The following is a 22060-nucleotide window of genomic DNA, read 5'->3' as shown; positions in this document are numbered from 1 at the left end:
ACTTGGCTATATTTAAATTAGTTTACTGCAGCGTGTTTAATTAACTTTGTGCTAAAGGTACGGTTGCTATGGGTTACCGTAAAGCCATAAATATCTGCGAGTCTTTTAATTTAGCGTATGAAAAACAAAAATAAGACATACTTAGTGTATCGCAACAGACCGCCAACACTTGTGGAGAAAAACAGTTTTTGTGTGTTTGTTGATTGCCCAAATATTTTGGTGGCAAATATTAATGGCTTTTTAAAAAGTTTTTTTTTTTTTTTATTATTATTATTATTATTGTTTTTTTTTACAGAAAACACCACCGTGCAGCCCAAATAAATCGTGTTTCTGTAATTGTGTTGTACTGTGTTCTGAATTTAGACGACTATCGATAAACGATATTATCGTTTTGCACCTTAACAAATTCATAAGTCTTCAGACTCTTTCGTTTATAAGTTTTTCTCGATATGTATTCGTGTGTAAAATCCTTATTTTACTTTTTTTTATGTGTCTGTTTACGTCGTTTTGTTTGGATGTTTATTTATGGCTTGTTTGTTTACAAAACAAACAAACAAACAAACAAGACTGCGGCCTACCTTGCTGGTGAAGTCCACGTCATCCCCGAGCTCGCCGTTCAAAGCCTCGCCGTCGTCGCAGTGCGCTGAGCCGGCCGGGTCATCTCCGCATCCCGGCTCCGGAGCGAACATGCAAGCGGGCACCAGCGTCTCGGAAACCGGGCTCAGGCTCGGCTCAGCCGCCGCTACCGAAGCCATGACCTCCTAGACTGTTTTATAAACCCCCAAAATGTAATTTCAGACAGTCAATGAAGTAGTGTGTGCATATATACCGGACTGGCTTACGAATATCTTATCACATTATATTTGAAACTGGAAATATAATCTTTCCCCTTAAAAAAAAAACAGATGGAACACATCTAAATGCACAGTTGCATGTCAATTAAAAAGCATGGTAAATATCGCAATTACAAATTAACGTTTTCTGTTGTTATTATATCACAAACGACCAGGTGCGATTTTTTGTATAAGGAAAAACCTACAAACTACATAATTCATGACCTCCTCAGACCCCGCCCCCCCTAACCCCGCCTTCTCATTAATTATCCAGCAGCAGTCGCCGAGGGGCTACAGCGCATCGGCGCTTAAAACGCTCCGCCCACTTCATTAATAATTTAGCAGCCAAAGCAGAGCACCGTCCAACCAGAGGACAGTAATTAAACATCGATCAATTATTCATAAGCTACCCCGCCCACAAAGCTAATGAAACTATAATACGTTGCTTTAGCGTAGCAGATTCCCCCCCCCCTGCAAAGTAATACCTTCGTTTTTTTTTCAGGCTGGGAATTTCTTCACAGATCCTTTCGGCGCTTGAAACCGCTCCGCTAAGAGTTTAAACTGAAGCGTGGTTTATTTTTATTTTAATTGCGTGTGTAAATGCAACCCCGACGCACAAGAGGGGAAAAATAAAAAAAATAAATAAATCTTGTCCTGCGAACGCTGCTGACGTCACCACCCCGGGGCCGCTGATGATTCGAGAACGCTGCGAGAGTGATAGTGCGCATGCGTACTGATGCGGTTGGGTGACACTAAAAGGAGTTCGCTTTATCGGGGGCTGGCACAGTTCAGCTTAACCGAGTTTCTATCACAAATATGTATTTAAATTGTGCCTTGCAATAATAGGACTAGATATATAATAGGGATTACATTATTATTATTATTATTATTATTATTATTATTATTATTATTATTATTATTATTATTATTATTGTTGTTGTTGTTTTAAAGAGAATTTTGCGACATGATCAAACAGCTTTGAAAACGTAAAATAGATTTATTTTAATTTTATTTTTGGAATTTTTGGCACACGCACGCACACTCACTCACACGCACACTCACACACACACACACACACACACACACACACACACACACACACACACACACACACACACACACACACACACACACACACACACACACACACTCACACACACACACACACACACACACACACACACACACACACACACTCACACACACACACACACACACACACACACACACACACACACACACACACACACACACACACACACACACACACACACACACACACACACACACACACACACACACACACACACACACACACTCACACACACACACACACACACACACACACACACACACACACACACACACACACACACACACACACACACACACACACACACACACACACACACACACACACAGACAGACAGACTGAGTTAATGATAGGACGGATGACTCAGGGAGATTCCTGAAATCTGAGTCACTCCAATGCATTGCTACGGCAACCCCTTTGCAATCATAAAATAAAAACGTCCGGTTTTCAGCCCAGTGTAAACACTTCGGGTTTTAGAGCCGGTTGTTTATAAGTTTGTGAATTTCATAAACTAGAGAGACAGAACCCAAACTGTACTGTACAGCGAGACCGTTATAAACGCGTCCCGCATCAAAAACACAGCGCAGCGCAATACAGCACAGAGGTAAAGCACAGGGAAGCATTGTAAAGCACAGAGAGGTCTGGTAAAGCACAGGGAAGCATTGTAAAGCACAGAGAGGTCTGGTAAAGCACAGGGAAGCATTGTAAAGCACAGAGAGGTCTGGTAAAGCACAGGGAAGCATTGTAAAGCACAGAGAGGTCTGGTAAAGCACAGGGAAGCATTGTAAAGCACAGAGAGGTCTGGTAAAGCACAGGGAAGCATTGTAAAGCACAGAGAGGTCTGGTAAAGCACAGGGAAGCATTGTAAAGCACAGAGAGGTCTGGTAAAGCACAGCACAGAGAGGTCTGGTAAAGCACAGGGAAGCATTGTAAAGCACAGAGAGGTCTGGTAAAGCACAGGGAAGCATTGTAAAGCACAGAGAGGTCTGGTAAAGCACAGGGAAGCATTGTAAAGCACAGAGAGGTCTGGTAAAGCATAGGGAAGCATTGTAAAGCACAGAGAGGTCTGGTAAAGCATAGGGAAGCATTGTAAAGCACAGAGAGGTCTGGTAAAGCATAGGGAAGCATTGTAAAGCACAGAGAGGTCTGGTAAAGCATAGGGAAGCATTGTAAAGCACAGAGAGGTCTGGTAAAGCATAGGGAAGCATTGTAAAGCACAGAGAGGTCTGGTAAAGCACAGGGAAGCATTGTAAAGCACAGAGAGGTCTGGTAAAGCACAGGGAAGCATTGTAAAGCACAGAGAGGTCTGGTAAAGCATAGGGAAGCATTGTAAAGCACAGAGAGGTCTGGTAAAGCATAGGGAAGCATTGTAAAGCACAGAGAGGTCTGGTAAAGCATAGGGAAGCATTGTAAAGCACAGAGAGGTCTGGTAAAGCATAGGGAAGCATTGTAAAGCACAGAGAGGTCTGGTAAAGCACAGGGAAGCATTGTAAAGCACAGAGAGGTCTGGTAAAGCATAGGGAAGCATTGTAAAGCACAGAGAGGTCTGGTAAAGCATAGGGAAGCATTGTAAAGCACAGAGAGGTCTGGTAAAGCATAGGGAAGCATTGTAAAGCACAGAGAGGTCTGGTAAAGCACAGGGAAGCATTGTAAAGCACAGAGAGGTCTGGTAAAGCACAGGGAAGCATTGTAAAGCACAGAGAGGTCTGGTAAAGCATAGGGAAGCATTGTAAAGCACAGAGAGGCCCCTTTCATAGTTTTACCAGCATCTTATAAATAAAACCAATACAGACCGTTTCTAGGGGCAACGCCAAATGTAATCAGGTCTATAAGTTACATACACAAACCAGGTTCCTTACAATTTGCAGCAGTTCTCAATTTGGTGGCGACCACGCCCACTCCCATTGATTTTTAACCCCCCCTTCTTTTCCCCTATCTCTCCTCGGGCTGGCTGGTGGGCGGGGTTTACCGGCCCGCAGCGGCTAGCGGATTGGCAGCCGGGGGTTGTCGCTCAGCCGGCGGTGCGGTATTTATAACCCCGCCCAGGTTTCATCAACCGAATGCGGATTGAGCGAAACTTCGGATAGAATTGATAGAACCGCTATCATGAGTTCTGTAAGTAGCGTTCGGATAAGCGTTCCACTCATGCTATTGTTTGACACGGTTTAGGGGAATGCTGGAGAATATTACAGCGGGGGAAACAGAGATTAAATAACGCGTTTATTCATTCCCGCTGAAACAAAAAACTAAAAAGGTTTTAATTTGACTCTAGCTACGAATTAATTAAACGTGGAATGACGGGGATAAATATAGAGATGTTGCTAAATACGGATACAGGGATCTGTTATGCATGACTGTAGTTTTTAAAGAACGTCTATTATATATTCTTACAAAATATACGTTACATTTATGAAGTATAAAACAATTGACGTCATGGAATTTTCAAATCTGGCAAGACAGCGGTTATTATTATTATTATTATTATTATTATTATTATTATTATTATTATTATTTTTTGTATTGGTTAATGTATGTTTAAATCTGGAGTCTATTTCTTGAAAGCAAACCCAGAATATATTTAATTCTATTCCGGTCTGTAATGTACACGTTTAAATCGTTCAAAGTATAAATCTTGCTCTAGTTCTGTGTATTTCAGTAATTGTCAGCTACTGGCTGAATATGGTAGCTGTCAAACTGAACAGGATTGTGGGGCTCTGTCTGTCTGTCTCCTGATGTGCGGCAAGCCTGGAGACAGAGCTGAAGGATTCTTTGTATGAGAGAAAGAAAGAATCTGTTTGCTCTAATTGCTTTCTTGTGCTTTATTACACTTTGCTGTGCTTTTGCTATGGGGCAGTTTAATAGGGTTAGCTTACCCTGTTTAATAGCTTTACCACACCTCTCTGTGCTTTACCAGACCTCTCTGTGCTTTACAATGCTTCCCTGTGCTTTACCAGACCTCTCTGTGCTTTACAATGCTTCCCTATGCTTTACCAGACCTCTCTGTGCTTTACAATGCTTCCCTATGCTTTACCAGACCTCTCTGTGCTTTACAATGCTTCCCTCTGCTTTACCAGACCTCTCTGTGCTTTACAATGCTTCCCTCTGCTTTACCAGACTCTCTTTACTGCTTCCCTATGCTTTACCAATCTCTGTGCTTTACCCTGCTGCTTTACCAGACCTCTCTGTGCTTTACAATGCTTCCCTATGCTTTACCACAATGCTTCCTCTGTGCTTTACCATGCTTTACCTCTCTGTGCTTTACCAGACCTCTCTGTGCTTTACAATGCTGCTTCCCTCTGCTTTACCATGCTTCCCTGTGCTTTACCAGACCTCTCTGTGCTTTACAATGCTTCCCTCTTTACTCTCTGTGCTTTACAATGCTTCCCTGTGCTTTACCAGACCTCTCTGTGCTTTACAATGCTTCCCTGTGCTTTACCAGACCTCTCTGTGCTTTACAATGCTTCCCTGTGCTTTATCGTCACTGTGCTTTATAATACTGTGCTGTACTCTACTATGGGGGCACTGAAGGGAATTCAAGATTAAGGCTGCTGGCAGTTGAATACATTCTCTCCATTTGAGGAAGAGTCTCTAAATAGGAAAAAACTGCCACACGCTTTCTCTGTCTGCCAGAGTCTTTCCATCTTCAAAACATCTGGAGCTACTCAGTCTGAGAGAGAGACTCTGCCTACACGACCGTGGGTTACTGTTCATGAGGAAGGGGGGGGGGGGTTAGTTATGATGTTCAAAGGGAAGGGGACAGTGGTTTTTGTGTTCGTTATGTTCTGTAATTTTATTTCTGTTTTGTATTATAAAAGCTTTGACAATACCTGAGCGCTGTCATCTTGCCACTAAATGATTTTTTGAATTTGAGAGAGAGAGAGAGAGGTGTTTTTTTTCAATTTTTTTCTGGTTATTTTAATCATCTTTTATACAATTTACAATGGGAAGATTTTTAAACCCCATTCATTGTTTTTTTTTTTTTACAGAAGCTGTACATTAAAAACTTTGAGTTTGCCCCAGGGCAGGTGCTGAAGATTAAGGGCATCATAGAACCACAAACCAAAAGGTAAGCGACTCGCACTGACAGAGACTGCTAGTGGAAACGTTTGCCACTGAATTCACACTGAAGACGCTGAGAGAAAGTTCTCTGTAGCAGTTCTCCGTTCCTCTCTGGCGAGTGTTTGATGTGCCACAGCAGACTCCAGCTGGCCTGTCTTTCTCTTCCAGTTTCGTGTTCAATGTCGGTCGGTCGGACGATGAGTTCTCCCTGCATTTCAACCCCCGCTTCGACGAGCACGGAGACACCAACACCATCGTGTGCAACTCCAGAGTGGGCGGGGCCTGGGGGGCGGAGCAACGAGACCACGCCTTCCCCTTCAAACACGGAGAGGAAGTGAAGGTGAGCATTGTAGAGCACAGGGAAGCATTGCCGTGTACCTAACAATGTAAGCACGTGACCCTCGTGGGGAGGGAACCATTGTATTCCCTCATTGTAAAGCACAGAGAGGTCTGGTAAAGCACAGGGAAGCATTGTAAAGCACAGAGAGGTCTGGTAAAGCATAGGGAAGCATTGTAAAGCACAGAGAGGTCTGGTAAAGCACAGGGAAGCATTGTAAAGCACAGGGAAGCATTGTAGAGCACAGGGAAGCATTGTAGAGCACAGGGAAGCATTGTAGAGCACAGAGAGGTATGTAAAGCACAGAGAGGTCTGGTAAAGCATAGGGAAGCATTGTAAAGCACAGAGAGGTCTGCTAAAGCACAGGGACACATTGTAAATGTCTCTTGTGTACAGTGGATACTGAAGCGAGTGTCTGTCTGTCTCTCCAGGTCTTTATCTATTACAAGCCAGACTCCTTCGAGGTGAAAGTGTTCGATGAGTCGCTGCTCAAGTTTCCAAACCGCTGTGGCGACCAGAAGCTAGCCTTCCTGGGAGTGGATGGAGGATTCAGAGTCGTCTCCTTCAAGGTCCAGTAAAAACTGGGAGCAAACCACTGCTAGGCAAGCAACAGCGTCTACAGCCACGTCCAAAGGTTTTGCATCACTCGCTATATAGAGTGAACTTGCTTTGAATGGACTACGGCTCCCAGCATGCCTCTGCACCCGCGGCAATGGCGAGGCACGCTGGGAGCTGTAGTTCTTTATGCTGTGGGTCACAAGATACAGACCTCAAGGAAAATTTATCATAGGGGCAACAGACATGCCCCTGACTAATTGAAAACCTGAATGTAAAAATTAACTCATTCATTTCTGTAATTTTTTTTTTCCATATGTTAAACTAAACAATACTGAAATATTTGTTGCAAATCTATCTGGGATTAACAATAAAAATACCAGAAGCCAAAGTCACCCTGAAGAATAAAATCAATGGGGGGGGGAAAAAAAACAATTGTTCTGTTCTCTGTCTTTTGTGTGACTAATCTACAAACAAACAGATATCAAACAGAGAATTCCAATGCATTAACAACACACAGTAACGCAGACACACACACTCTGACACACACACATGAAAACAGGTCAGTCTTTTAAAAGCTATGCCACCACTCTCGTTACATCATCAACCCGCGGCTCCCTGATATTTCCCGCGGCTGGGTTTTTGAAGGAGACCAAATCCGCTGATCTGGCAGCACTGCATCCCGGGACCAGCGACTGAAACAGGGACACGAAAACTTGCAGCTTGAATTCCTGCTGCAGGACGGAATGTGTCAGACGGGGTACGAATTCTTTCCGAGACGCAACCTGCAAGAAGAATATTTACAGAGCACAGATACTCCAAACCACTAACACCGTACCCTCAATGATCTTCAATGAGAGACAGGCAGACAGCGGCACTGCAATGGCTCTGTATTACACTACAATGGTAGCACAAGTATAGGGCAGCTGCAATGGGGTGAGGCTGGTAGAATGGGACCACAGTGTGCTCACTATACCCTCAATGATCTTCAATGAGAGACAGGCAGACAGCGGCACTGCAATGGCTCTGTATTACACTACAATGGTAGCACAAGTATAGGGCAGCTGCAATGGGGTGAGGCTGGTAGAATGGGACCCCAGTGTGCTCACTATACCCTCAATGATCTTCAATGAGAGACAGGCAGACAGCGGCACTGCAATGGCTCTGTATTACACTACAATGGTAGCACAAGTATAGGGCAGCTGCAATGGGGTGAGGCTGGTAGAATGGGACCCCAGTGTGCTCACTATACCCTCAATGATCTTCAATGAGAGACAGGCAGACAGCGGCACTGCAATGGCTCTGTATTACACTACAATGGTAGCACAAGTATAGGGCAGCTGCAATGGGGTGAGGCTGGTAGAATGGGACCCCAGTGTGCTCACTATACCCTCAATGATCTTCAATGAGAGACAGGCAGACAGCGGCACTGCAATGGCTCTGTATTACACTACAATGGTAGCACAAGTATAGGGCAGCTGCAATGGGGTGAAGAATGGGACCACAGTGTGCTCACTATAGATCTTCAATGAGAGACAGGCAGACAGCGGCACTGCAATGGCTCTGTATTACACTACAATGGTAGCACAAGTATAGGGCAGCTGCAATGGGGTGAGGCTGGTAGAATGGGACCCCAGTGTGCTCACTATACCCTCAATGATCTTCAATGAGAGACAGGCAGACATAGAGAATATTATGGGTTACGAATTTTTTTTTTATTTTTTATTAAACGCTTTAGAAAATTACAAACACAAAATTGATTCTCAATATGAACCAAATCTATTTCCGCTTATTGCTAAAGTCACTATATTAAATAAACACACACATTAATAAATAAACAGCACTTTGTAAACAATAACTAAAGACAAGATTACATTCAAATGCATAAATATAATAACATTAATTTGTTTGAATCGAAGCTTCAGAACAGAGGGAGGCTGTTCAGAGAGTGTAAGAGCCTCTCTTTCTCTCTCTGCTCCCCCAGCAGAGGGAGGCTGTTCAGAGAGTGTAAGAGCCTCTCTTTCTCTCTCTGCTCCCCCAGCACAGAGGGAGGCTGTTCAGACATTATAAGAGCTAGGGTTAGTGTTAGGGTTATATTGTGCTAACAGATTTCCACATTAAGTGTAAGTATGCATAACAGCATTGCAATCATGCATTTACTAAGCAGCGTCTGTGCAAACACACGCCAGTCAGAGACGCCTCGAGGGAAAAGTGCCTCCCGAAACTAGCCTTCGCGATCGTTAACTTCCCCTTCCCGATTTTCCCTCCCCCTTTTGCAGAACAGCAGCACCCCCGCTCTCCTCCCCTGCCCCAGGACGGCGGGGTTGCTCCCGGCCCCACTGCTGGCGCTGGTCCCAGCGGGGGGCTGGCGTTTTTGCCTCAGGTAGTCCCTGTAGTTTTTGCTCAGCAAAGTGTAGAGGAAGGGGTTGACGCAGCTGTTCCCGTAGGTCAAGCAGGTGACGAAGAAGTTGACGTACGCGTGGGCGTCGGCCGACAGGGACCGCACGGCATCCTGGGAGTAGAGCTTGACCAGCTGCCAGGCCCAGAAGGGCAGGAAGCACGCCCAGTAGGCGAGCACGATGCTGAAAGTCAGGCACGCCACCCTGCGTTTCAGCCGTCGCTTGGTGGACTGCACCCTGGCTTCCGATGCCCAGTAAGCTCTGGCCAACCGGCCGTACAAACAGGCCAGGACCAGCCCGGGCGCAAGAACGCTGGTGGAAAACAGGACCGTCAGGTAGACCTTGAAGGCTTCCGGCTTCCAAGTGGGGAAGCAGATCCGTTTGGAAGGGCTTTTCCGCAGGCGGATCATCACCATCATGGGCAGGGTGAGGAGGAAGGAAGCCAGCCAGATCCCCGCAGCCACCAGGCCCCGGTACCCCCTGGGCGAGCTCCGGGCGCGGAAGGGGCGTAGGACGGCGCGGTACCGCTCGGCGCTCATCACGGTCAGGGTGAAGACGCTGGCGTGGGCAGCGAGCAGGTCCAGGCTCAGCAACGCTCGGCAACCGGCTTCGCCAAACAGCCAGTCACGGGCGAAGTAGGTGCACACCACAAAAGGGATGGTGGAAAGGTAGAGCAGATCGGCCAGGGCCAGGTTCACGATGTAGAGGTGCATGGAGCCCGCTTTCCGGAGGGGGGCGCTGCTCACCGCCAGGGTGTAGATGTTCCCAGTGGCCCCCAGCAGGCACATGAGGCTCAGGGTGGCCCCCAGCAGAGAGGTGACCAGCAGGGTCCCCTGGGCGGGGGCGTTAGAAGAGTCGTTGGGGGTGTGGTTGGTCTCCAGAGCTTCACCGATGTCGTCCATGTCTTTAGAGGTGTCCGCTGGAGCAACACTGCTTCCCTCCCAGTCCCTCCTCAGCTCCACTAGAGCCACACTGCTTCCCTCCCAGTCCCTCCTCAGCTCCGCTAGAGCCACGCTGCTTCCCTCCCAGTCCCTCCTTCAGCAATAGAAGGAAGGCACAAATCCGTCCTCCTTCGAGTTTACCCTGCAGCATCACACTGGTATAGCCTTCAGTTTCTCAAACACATGTTAAAAACTGCCCGGTCTCTTTCTGAAAAATGAGGTTTTTTTGTTGTTTTTCCTGCAAAGTATATAGCTTCAAAGTGTCCAAAAAAGATTCATAAATTGAATTGGGGAGTTTGTCAGCCCAAAATGACATCCAGTCAGAATTCAGAGGCGCTCCATCAAAAACACAGCCGTTTTCTAGATCCAATATCCTTTTCTAGATTGCTTCTAGATCAAATCAAACCTTGTTTTTTTATCCATTCTTAAGCTAGAACTTTATTGCTGGAATTTATATAAATATATAAAATAAATCAAGTTTTTATTTTTCAGCATTTTTTGATTTCCAAAATTAAATCTGTATCTTTTTCCAGGCTGTTCTTGAAAAAACAATACCCTTAAAAAAAACTCCACCAAGATCCAGAATGATGGTTTTTTCTTGAAAAAGCTTGTGCTATTGTTCGATGTAGGAAAACAAAAGAAAACAATCCTTCTAGAATATTCTAGAGAGTCTTAAAATCAGATTCTTTTCCGTAGATTCTCAAGTAGCCCAACTTCTGTGCATCGTTAATCTCAATAACAAGTCCACAATTTTTTCAATTTTAAAACGTTAAGATTCTCTTTGAATTTCATTTTCTGACTTCTCTCCCCCTCTCTCTCTCTCGCTGTGTCTCTCTAAACTTTCCCTTTATCAAGCTAACTAGAAACTCTCCACAAACACACTCCATTCTCCACACCTACCTGTGAAAGAAAACACCGGGCTGCAGTGTGGAAGGCAGTGGGGTTTGAGGAGCTCAGTGGTTTGATAAAGAAAGCGCTGGGCTGCAGTGTGGAAGGCAGTGGGTTTGAGGAGCTCAGTGGTTAGATAAAGAAAGCGCTGGGCTGCAGTGTGGAAGGCAGTGGGTTTGAGGAGCTCAGTGGTTAGATAAAGAAAGCGCTGGGCTGCAGTGTGGAAGGCAGTGGGTTTGAGGAGCTCAGTGGTTAGATAAAGAAAGCGCTGGGCTGCAGTGTGGAAGGCAGTGGGTTTGAGGCTCAGCTTAGATAAAGAAAGCGCTGGGCTGCAGATGGAGAAAGCGCTGGGCTGCAGTGTGGAAGGCAGTGGGTTTGAGGAGCTCAGTGGTTAGATAAAGAAAGCGCTGGGCTGCAGTGTGGAAGGCAGTGGGGTTTGAGGAGCTCAGTGGTTAGATAAAGAAAGCGCTGGGCTGCAGTGTGGAAGGCAGTGGGTTTGAGGAGCTCAGTGGTTTGATAAAGAAAGCGCTGGGCTGCAGTGTGGAAGGCAGTGGGGTTTGAGGAGCTCAGTGGTTAGATAAAGAAAGCGCTGGGCTGCAGTGTGGAAGGCAGTGGGTTTGAGGAGCTCAGTGGTTTGATAAAGAAAGCGCTGGGCTGCAGTGTGGAAGGCAGTGGGTTTGAGGAGCTCAGTGGTTTGATAAAGAAAGCGTATTTATGAATACCAAGCCTGTGGAAAGTGACAGTTGTTGATCTTTAACATAGAGGCGTGAAACACAGCCTGCCAGTCTTGTAAAAGAGCTCAGCGAGAGACCGGAGCGCTGATATCTCGGCCCTGTGTCTCAGCCTTGGAAACTCTCTGCTCCGGTCCATTCACACTGAGCTGCCACGGACCGCCATGGAGGACTTCAGAGCGCTCTCTTTCTATTGGATAACTGATGTCAAATGACCTCTGACCTTAATTTATCCAACTGGGCAATGAAAAGACAAACTTTAAAAGGAATCTTAGCAACAGCTAGCAAGACCGACAGAAATACTGGTGCTGTCTCTGTGAATAGAAACACACCGTACCAGACCTCTCTGTGCTTTACAGTGCTTCCCTGTGCTTTACCAGACCTCTCTGTGCTTTACAATGCTTCCCTATGCTTTACCAGACCTCTCTGCGCTTTACAATGCTTCCCTATGCTTTACAACCTGCTTTCCCTGTGCTTTACCAGACCTCTCTGTGCTTTACAATGCTTCCCTGTGCTTTACCAGACCTCTCTGTGCTTTACAATGCTTCCCTGTGCTTTACCAGACCTCTCTGTGCTTTACAATGCTTCCCTGTGCTTTACCAGACCTCTCTGTGCTTTACAGTGCTTCCCTACCAGACCTCTCTGTGCTTTACAATGCTTCCCTGTGCTTTACAATGCTTCCCTATGCTTTACCAGACCTCTCTGTGCTTTACAGTGCTTCCCTGTGCTGAGCATTTGTAAACGAGATGTTATTTTGTAATTGACAGCGATGGTCTGGAGGAGTCGAATGGGTCAGAGTTCAAGCATATTTTCCTCTAGAGGAATTATCACTTCCTGACGTCACTACTGTGGCATTATGGCTTTGAATGGCTCAGGGTGCAAATACAGCCTCATCCATGTATCACACACACACACACACACACACACACAGTGTTCATATTAAATAGTTTCTTTATTTTTTTATTTTTATTTTTTTTTACTCCCTCCCTTTAAACCTCGACTACAAGATCTGAACACCAGACTGCTTAAATTAGCGAGGCGCTGCTAGAAACGAACCCGGTGGAAACGAACAAGCTGAACGCAGGCGACTGGAGCCGGGACGAGATGCAGGGTCAAACAGAATCGGGCAAGATCCAAATGCACGTCGCTTGTGAACTGCATCGAGACAGAGAGGGTGAAAGGAAGCAGCTTCCTTTGGGAATTAACATTTGATTAAGCGGCTCAGAATCTCTTTATTCTGAAACTAGGAGCCCTGGTTATAAATTAGAAAACAGCTTTTCAAACCTCGTCGATCACGCGAACTTAACGAATCCATCTAGAAAAAACTGATCGATCAGCCAGCGTTAATCTCCATCGATCAACTCCTGAGCAACAATACAGCTTCATAATCACGGACAGAAATAAATAACAATCTTATCTATATATATACAAAAGTGCCAAAGTACATTCAAGGAAGATCTCTGCCGTTGAAAGAGGCTGTGATCCCATTCACCATGGAAACCAGGAGGGTACAAAGTCTTTAGCGTGTAAATCGAAAAAGATTCTCCTAAGAGTTGAGGCAAAGCGATCCTCACCTCGTGTTGGGCAATTAACCTTCTCTATCCCCATATATATATATGAGGAGGCTGTGCGGTCCTGTGGTTAAAGAAACAGGCTTGCAACCAGGAGGTTGAGATCCCAGCTCAGCCCCTGACTCTGTGTGTGTGACCCCGAGCGAGTCACTGGACCCCCTTGTGCTGCGTCTTTGGGGTGAGACATTGTTGTAAGAGACTCTGTAGCTGATGCATCGTTCACACACCCTAGTCTCGAATCTCGTAAAGCGCTTTGTGATGGTGGACCACTTTCAAAATATATATATCTATATATCTATCTATCAGATATATCTATATATATTAGATAGATAGATAGATAGATAGATAGATAGATAGATAGATCGAATATTCCTGAGACAGACAGATATATAGATAGATATCTATCAAGAATTAAATACTGTGGTATTTACTAATCTGCTAGATCTTATCATTTCCTTAAAAACATCAGAAGAATCGTTTCTCTTTAGATCTCCAACCTGAAAAAAACAAAACAAAAAAAAAAAAAACACCAATTTACTATCAAAACACGACCGGAATTTCTCCAAGTCCCGCCCTCAAAGTGATGTAATGCCAGCTCACGCATCAATCCCATAATATCTTCTTTCACTTAACGCTGCCCCAGGCTGTCAGTTCTTCATTCAGTGTCTGGAAAACTACAAAGCGCTGGGTGTGGAATTCAATATGTTAACAAGGGAACATTATTCAGCAGCTTTCACTGGACTCTATGAAGCTGAGGGAAAGCATTCTATATAGAGGGGGTGCAATTCAATATGTTAACAAGGGAACATTATTCAGCAGCTTTCACTGGACTCTATGAAGCTGAATCAGTTCATTCTATATAGAGGGGGTGCAATTCAATATGTTAACAAGGGAACATTATTCAGCAGCTTTCACTGGACTCTATGAAGCTGAATCAGTTCATTCTATATAGAGGGGGTGCAATTCAATATGTTAACAAGGGAACATTATTCAGCAGCTTTCACTGGACTCTATGAAGCTGAATCAGTTCATTCTATATAGAGGGGGTGCAATTCAATATGTTAACAAGGGAACATTATTCAGCAGCTTTCACTGGACTCTATGAAGCTGAATCAGTTCATTCTATATAGAGGGGGTGCAATTCAATATGTTAACAAGGGAACATTATTCAGCAGCTTTCACTGGACTCTATGAAGCTGAGGGAGTTCATTCTATATAGAGGGGGTGCAATTCAATATGTTAACAAGGGAACATTATTCAGCAGCTTTCACTGGACTCTATGAAGCTGAATCAGTTCATTCTATATAGAGGGGGTGCAATTCAATATGTTAACAAGGGAACATTATTCAGCAGCTTTCACTGGACTCTATGAAGCTGAATCAGTTCATTCTATATAGAGGGGGTGCAATTCAATATGTTAACAAGGGAACATTATTCAGCAGCTTTCACTGGACTCTATGAAGCTGAGCTTTCACTGGACTCTAGTTCATTCTATATAGAGGGGGTGCAATTCAATATGTTAACAAGGGAACATTATTCAGCAGCTTTCACTGGACTCTATGAAGCTGAATCAGTTCATTCTATATAGAGGGGGTGCAATTCAATATGTTAACAAGGGAACATTATTCAGCAGCTTTCACTGGACTCTATGAAGCTGAATCAGTTCATTCTATATAGAGGGGGTGCAATTCAATATGTTAACAAGGGAACATTATTCAGCAGCTTTCACTGGACTCTATGAAGCTGAATCAGTTCATTCTATATAGAGGGGGTGCAATTCAATATGTTAAGAAGGGAACATTATTCAGCAGCTTTCACTGGACTCTATGAAGCTGAATCAGTTCATTCTATATAGAGGGTGATGCTGCTAAGCTTTTGCCTGCAGCTGTACATGATGTATTGTAATAGAGGTCTGTATCGCTTGTGACACCAGACCCACAGTGTAAAGAACTACAGCTCCCAGCATGCCTCACCATGGCCGTGGGTGCAGAGGCATGCTGGGAGCTGTAGTCCCAGCCAGCAAGTTCCTTTTGCAGGGTGATGCAAAACCTTTAACCTCAGCTGTAGCTTCACATCACAGACACAATAAAAGTACTGAGAGCCAGCACTTTAATTTCAGTCTATCTGAAGTGCGATTCTCTTACCCTCAGAGTAACGGACAGCATCTCTGCTTCACTTTGGTTGGCTGGGCGTAGAGTACGGCTCTGATGGCTTCCTCAAAAATGGTCTTTTGACCTACCTCTGGCTTAGCAGAGCATTCCAGATACTTCACAGCATCTGTGAGGAGAAAATACAAAACAGGATTATCATCAGCGTTATTGAAACTAGAAGAAACTATTCTAGTGTTTAGAGCTGAGGAGGGACTGGGAGGGAAGCAGTGTGGCTCTAGCGGAGCTGAGGAGGGACTGGGAGGGAAGCAGTGTGGCTCTAGTGGAGCTGAGGAGGGACTGGGAGGGAAGCAGTGTGGCTCTAACGGAGCTGAGGAGGGACTGGGAGGGAAGCAGTGTGGCTCTAGCGGAGCTGAGGAGGGACTGGGAGGGAAGCAATGTGGCTCTAGCGGAGCTGAGGAGGGACTGGGAGGGAAGCAGTGTGGCTCTAGTGGAGCTGAGGAGGGGCTGGGAGGAAGGGCACTGGATACTTGCTTATCTCGTTTGCCAGGGCCAGGCCCTGTTCGCTGTTAATGGGTGCCAGAGCTTTCTGCTTCAGTTTTTCGATGGTCTCTTTCTCGTCTCTCAGATCCAGTTTGGTGCCCACGAGAATGATGGGAGTGCTGGGACAGTGGTGCCTTACCTCCGGGTACCACTGGGAACGAGAATCACAATCAAATACCAGAGCTCAAACCAACTAGAATTACACTGGGATCACTAGACTAGACTATACTGAATTACATTGGAACTACAGTTTGACATCACTAGACTAGATTGTATTGAATTGCATTGGAACTGCAGTTTGAGATCACTAGACTAGACTGTATTGAATTGCATTGGAACTGCAGTTTGAGATCACTAGACTAGACTGGATTGAATTACATTGGAACTGCAGTTAGAGATCACTGGGAAATGCAAACAAACTGGACTGTCAACGCGGTGGCTCTTCCTTACCTTGGTTTGGACGTTCTTGTACGTGGCGGGGCTGACCAGCGAGAAGCAGATGAGAAAGACATCCTGGAGGAGAAACGAGAAAGAACAAAAACGAGGGGTTGAAGAAACGAGAGAGAGAAACGACGGGAATCGCATTGGAAGAGACCGGATCACACGATCGGTACTGGAAAACACACCCCTGCACCCCAGGGGAGAAACTAGACTTCCACAACGTACAGCCGCCATCGCCTCAATCAGGACCCTGGAAATCAGGATTTCTGCTTAAACAAGACTACAACCCTGTACTTACAACAAAACAGATTGGACTACAGAACCCACAATGCAGCAGGAAATATTACTGAAGCAGTGTATTCTGCGAGCTGTAATCAGTTTGTAAATATTGTATGTTGCAGCGTATTCTGGGACCTGGAGTCTTAATATTTGTGTGTGTGTGTGTGTGTGTGTGTGTGTGTGTGTGTGTGTGTGTGTGTGTGTGTGTGTGTGTGGCAGTGCATTCTGGGAGCTGTAGTCAGTTTGTTAGCAGTACACGCTGTAGTGTGTTCTGGGAGCTGTAGTCTCCTACCGTCTGCGGGTACGAGAGAGGCCGTAGCCTGTCATACTCCTCCTGCCCGGCTGTATCCCAGAGCCCCAAATTCACCAGCTTCCTGTCCACCATCACATTGGCAGAGTAATTATCAAACCTGAGAGAGGAGAGAGGAGACAGCGGGCTGGGTTACAGCACTGAGCTCCTCAAACCCACTGCCTTCCACACTGCAGCCCAGCGCTTTCTTTATCTAACCACTGAGCTCCTCAAACCCACTGCCTTCCACACTGCAGCCCAGCGCTTTCTTTATCTAACCACTGAGCTCCTCAAACCCACTGCCTTCCACACTGCAGCCCAGCGCTTTCTTTATCTAACCACTGAGCTCCTCAAACCCACTGCCTTCCACACTGCAGCCCAGCGCTTTCTTTATCTAACCACTGAGCTCCTCAAACCCACTGCCTTCCACACTGCAGCCCAGCGCTTTCTTTATCAAACCACTGAGCTCCTCAAACCCACTGCCTTCCACACTGCAGCCCAGCGCTTTCTTTATCTAACCACTGAGCTCCTCAAACCCACTGCCTTCCACACTGCAGCCCAGCGCTTTCTTTATCTAACCACTGAGCTCCTCAAACCCACTGCCTTCCACACTGCAGCCCAGCGCTTTCTTTATCTAACCACTGAGCTCCTCAAACCCACTGCCTTCCACACTGCAGCCCAGCGCTTTCTTTATCTAACCACTGAGCTCCTCAAACCCACTGCCTTCCACACTGCAGCCCAGCGCTTTCTTTATCTAACCACTGAGCTCCTCAAACCCACTGCCTTCCACACTGCAGCCCAGCGCTTTCTTTATCTAACCACTGAGCTCCTCAAACCCACTGCCTTCCACACTGCAGCCCAGCGCTTTCTTTATCTAACCACTGAGCTCCTCAAACCCACTGCCTTCCACACTGCAGCCCAGCGCTTTCTTTATCTAACCACTGAGCTCCTCAAACCCACTGCCTTCCACACTGCAGCCCAGCGCTTTCTTTATCTAACCACTGAGCTCCTCAAACCCACTGCCTTCCACACTGCAGCCCTTACTTTCTTTAGGGAACCACTGAGCTTTGGGAAGGCGTTTTTTGTGCAACTGATCAGCAGACAGGTTTTCCCCACAGCTCTGCAAACAAACAAGCACGGCTTGATCAAAGAATCACAAACACATTGGTGTGCATTACACTGACATATTGACAGTGCTATAGCAAGTGACACTGCAGCCCCATGCTGTGCTATTCTACAGTGCTATAGCAGGTGAATCAGTCCCATGCTGTGCTTCCACACTGCATAGCAGGTGAATCAGTCCCATGCTGTGCTATTGACAGTGCCTATAGCAGGTGAATCAGTCCCATGCTGTGCTATTGACAGTGCTATAGCAACTGAATCAGCCCCATGCTGTGCTATTGACAGTGCTATAGCAGGTGAATCAGTCCCATGCTGTGCTATTGACAGTGCTATAGCAGGTGAATCAGTCCCATGCTGTGCTATTGACAGTGCTATAGCAGGTGAATCAGTCCCATGCTGTGCTATTGACAGTGCTATAGCAGGTGAATCAGTCCCATGCTGTGCTATTGACAGTGCTATAGCAGGTGAATCAGTCCCATGCTGTGCTATTGACAGTGCTATAGCAGGTGAATCAGTCCCATGCTGTGCTATTGACAGTGCTATAGCAGGTGAATCAGTCCCATGCTGTGCTATTGACAGTGCTATAGCAGGTGAATCAGTCCCATGCTGTGCTATTGACAGTGCTATAGCAGGTGAATCAGTCCCATGCTGTGCTATTGACAGTGCTATAGCAGGTGAATCAGTCCCATGCTGTGCTATTGACAGTGCTATAGCAGGTGAATCAGTCCCATGCTGTGCTATTGACAGTGCTATAGCAGGTGAATCAGTCCCATGCTGTGCTATTGACAGTGCTATAGCAGGTGAATCAGTCCCATGCTGTGCTATTGACAGTGCTATAGCAGGTGAATCAGTCCCATGCTGTGCTATTGACAGTGCTATAGCAGGTGAATCAGTCCCATGCTGTGCTATTGACAGTGCTATAGCAGGTGAATCAGTCCCATGCTGTGCTATTGACAGTGCTATAGCAGGTGAATCAGTCCCATGCTGTGCTATTGACAGTGCTATAGCAGGTGAATCAGTCCCATGCTGTGCTATTGACAGTGCTATAGCAGGTGAATCAGTCCCATGCTGTGCTATTGACAGTGCTATAGCAGGTGAATCAGTCCCATGCTGTGCTATTGACAGTGCTATAGCAGGTGAATCAGTCCCATGCTGTGCTATTGACAGTGCTATAGCAGGTGAATCAGTCCCATGCTGTGCTATTGACAGTGCTATAGCAGGTGAATCAGTCCCATGCTGTGCTATTGACAGTGCTATAGCAGGTGAATCAGTCCCATGCTGTGCTATTGACAGTGCTATAGCAGGTGAATCAGTCCCATGCTGTGCTATTGACAGTGCTATAGCAGGTGAATCAGTCCCATGCTGTGCTATTGACAGTGCTATAGCAGGTGAATCAGTCCCATGCTGTGCTATTGACAGTGCTATAGCAGGTGAATCAGTCCCATGCTGTGCTATTGACAGTGCTATAGCAGGTGAATCAGTCCCATGCTGTGCTATTGACAGTGCTATAGCAGGTGAATCAGTCCCATGCTGTGCTATTGACAGTGCTATAGCAGGTGAATCAGTCCCATGCTGTGCTATTGACAGTGCTATAGCAGGTGAATCAGCCCCATGCTGTGCTATTGACAGTGCTATAGCAGGTGAATCAGTCCCATGCTGTGCTATTGACAGTGCTATAGCAGGTGAATCAGTCCCATGCTGTGCTATTGACAGTGCTATAGCAGGTGAATCAGTCCCATGCTGTGCTATTGACAGTGCTATAGCAGGTGAATCAGTCCCATGCTGTGCTATTGACAGTGCTATAGCAGGTGAATCAGTCCCATGCTGTGCTATTGACAGTGCTATAGCAGGTGAATCAGTCCCATGCTGTGCTATTGACAGTGAGCCGGGGATAGAGATTAAAACCCAGGGTAAAAAAATCTGCGACGACCAAGTAAAAATAAATTAATAAACATTTTCAACTGCGGTCACTTTTCTAATTAAAAGCAAAACGCGAAACGATTAGACTTGCGAGACACGAACTACATTAGAGATGTAATGAATGTGACGTTAGGCTTAGGGCTCCGGCGCTGGGGGAGGATTAATCGCCGTTTTATTATCAATAGCACGACAGCCGATCACAGCGCAGTGTCCTGACAGGAGCATTTCGAGTCACCTTAGAAGCGACGCGCCCACACTGTAGAACTTACCTGTCTACGTCTTGGTCTGACGTCACCACAGGTAGTTTCTCTCTCTCTGTATATATATATATATATATATATATATATATATATATATATATATATATATATATATATATATATATGTGGAAAAAATATACACGCTGTAAATATACTGTCAAGTTTATATTTAATATAATATAGGGAAATATATTTTGGACTACACATATTTCCCAATCTACTGAAACATAAGCCAACATATCCTCACACCCAATATATTTCATTTCCAGAAGGGGAAAGCAAGAGCAGGCGGCAACTCTCAGTAAAAATGGCAAAGTTGAAGCAAAACTCCGTACCTAAAAAAAAAAAAAAAAAAAAAAAAAAACCCCAAACTTTAATTATAATATCTGGAGCCCTTCAGCCAAGCGCAGAGCTTTGAATAAGCATGCGGGCGACACTGCAGAGGAGAGACTGAGGAGAGATGAGGAAAGATTTATAAAACCGTGTGCTTACCCGTCTCCTACGACGACGCATTTGATTTTTGGCATCTTGGCTGGGTTTAAAAAAAACAGAGTATGTAAACTTTTGTTTTAAAAAACAGGTTTCAGTGGAATTGTGTGTCTGTATTCCGGTAGCGATCTTAACTTCCCCATTCAAATGCTTGTCATTTCGCAAGACGCGCCTCCTCCTCTGAGAATTGCCTAATCTTTCCCCCAAGTTTGCTGAATATTTTGATTTTTTTTTCCGGGGGGGGGAAGCAAAATGAAGCAGGCTGTGTTTTTAAGACAACCTAAAAAAACAATACTTCACGGAAACCCAGTTTAAGAATTCAGCTGTGCGGAATCAGTAAAGTCCCTCAAAGTCAAATCGGAATCGCAGCCCCAAACACGCCTGCCTCGGACATTTCAATAATAATTCGTTTATTTGCGTTTGCATTTCAGACTGCAAGAAAACTACACGGAAACACGCACAACTTGAAACTACAACTACCAAAACAGAGCGAGAGACAAAAAAAAAAGGGAATCTATAGTCTTCTTTCCATGGAAATTGCCCCAGTGTAACCCAGATCCTTTCCTGCTGCCGATTTCTCTCCAGAGTGCTGCTAGCTCCACGGGGCTTTGTCGGTACTGCATTTAAACAGCGGGTTGGTGTTTTGTTCAGTAGATCTGTATTTATGGTGCTTCTGCACATTTCCTCTGCGCTGCCCGGTCAGCAATGCACAGGTACAGATCCGCGTCACAGCGCACCTGGGAAAAGCGACACGTGACTCGATCGCAGGTGGAGTCACCTGATCAGGCGGTCCCGGTGAAACGGCTCTGTTGTTCTGATCCAGACGGTCACTCGCTACTTTACCAGACCTCTGTGTTTTACAATGCTTCCCTATGCTTTACCAGACCTCCCTATGCTTTACCAGACCTCTCTGTGCTTTACTTTACTTTACCAGACCTCTCTGTGCTTTACAATGCTTCCCTGTGCTTTACCAGACCTCTCTGTGCTTTACAATGCTTCCCTATGCTTTACCAGACCTCTCTGTGCTTTACAATGCTTCCCTATGCTTTACCAGACCTCTCTGTGCTTTACAATGCTTCCCTATGCTTTACCAGCCTTTACCAGACCTCTCTGTGCTTTACAATGCTTCCCTATGCTTTACCAGACCTCTCTGTGCTTTACAATGCTTCCCTGTGCTTTACCAGACCTCTCTGTGTTTTAGA

At 45.6% G+C, this 22060-nt stretch overlaps 4 protein-coding genes across 5 annotated transcripts in view; 2 read left to right on the top strand and 2 right to left on the bottom strand.

Annotated features, from left to right (window-relative positions):
- LOC121306077 (histone acetyltransferase p300-like) overlaps positions 1 to 22060 on the top strand; it is a 456244-nt gene that overhangs the window by 95786 nt on the left and 338398 nt on the right.
- Positions 3935 to 7268, top strand: lgals2b (lectin, galactoside-binding, soluble, 2b). Its single transcript, XM_041237935.1, has 4 exons — positions 3935 to 4041; positions 5913 to 5992; positions 6154 to 6325; positions 6754 to 7268. The coding sequence occupies exons 1-4, from the start codon at positions 4033 to 4035 to the stop codon at positions 6898 to 6900; spliced, it is 408 nt and encodes a 135-aa protein (XP_041093869.1). The 5' UTR covers positions 3935 to 4032; the 3' UTR covers positions 6901 to 7268.
- Positions 6217 to 21587, bottom strand: LOC121306183 (ras-related C3 botulinum toxin substrate 2-like). Of its 2 annotated transcripts, XM_041237934.1 has the most exons (7): positions 20862 to 21587; positions 18098 to 18187; positions 17071 to 17188; positions 16509 to 16571; positions 16050 to 16209; positions 15552 to 15684; positions 6217 to 6300 (listed from the first exon to the last, which is right to left on the bottom strand). In XM_041237934.1, the coding sequence occupies exons 1-6, from the start codon at positions 20894 to 20896 to the stop codon at positions 15554 to 15556; spliced, it is 597 nt and encodes a 198-aa protein (XP_041093868.1). In that variant the 5' UTR covers positions 20897 to 21587; the 3' UTR covers positions 6217 to 6300; positions 15552 to 15553. The 2 variants fall into 2 exon arrangements, with proteins under 2 accessions (XP_041093868.1, XP_041093867.1); XM_041237933.1 differs by lacking the exons at positions 6217 to 6300; positions 18098 to 18187; positions 20862 to 21587 and adding an exon at positions 13750 to 13904 and having other exon boundaries at positions 17071 to 17215.
- LOC121306151 (urotensin-2 receptor) lies at positions 8927 to 11206 on the bottom strand. Its single transcript, XM_041237885.1, has one exon. The coding sequence runs from the start codon at positions 10176 to 10178 to the stop codon at positions 9102 to 9104; it is 1077 nt and encodes a 358-aa protein (XP_041093819.1). The 5' UTR covers positions 10179 to 11206; the 3' UTR covers positions 8927 to 9101.

The sequence above is a fragment of the Polyodon spathula genome, chromosome 46 (genome assembly GCF_017654505.1).
Source record: "Polyodon spathula isolate WHYD16114869_AA chromosome 46, ASM1765450v1, whole genome shotgun sequence".
Taxonomy (NCBI): Eukaryota; Metazoa; Chordata; class Actinopteri; order Acipenseriformes; family Polyodontidae; genus Polyodon; species Polyodon spathula.
Note: the sequence above shows the minus strand (reverse complement) of the source record. Positions and strands in the feature narration are given on the sequence as shown.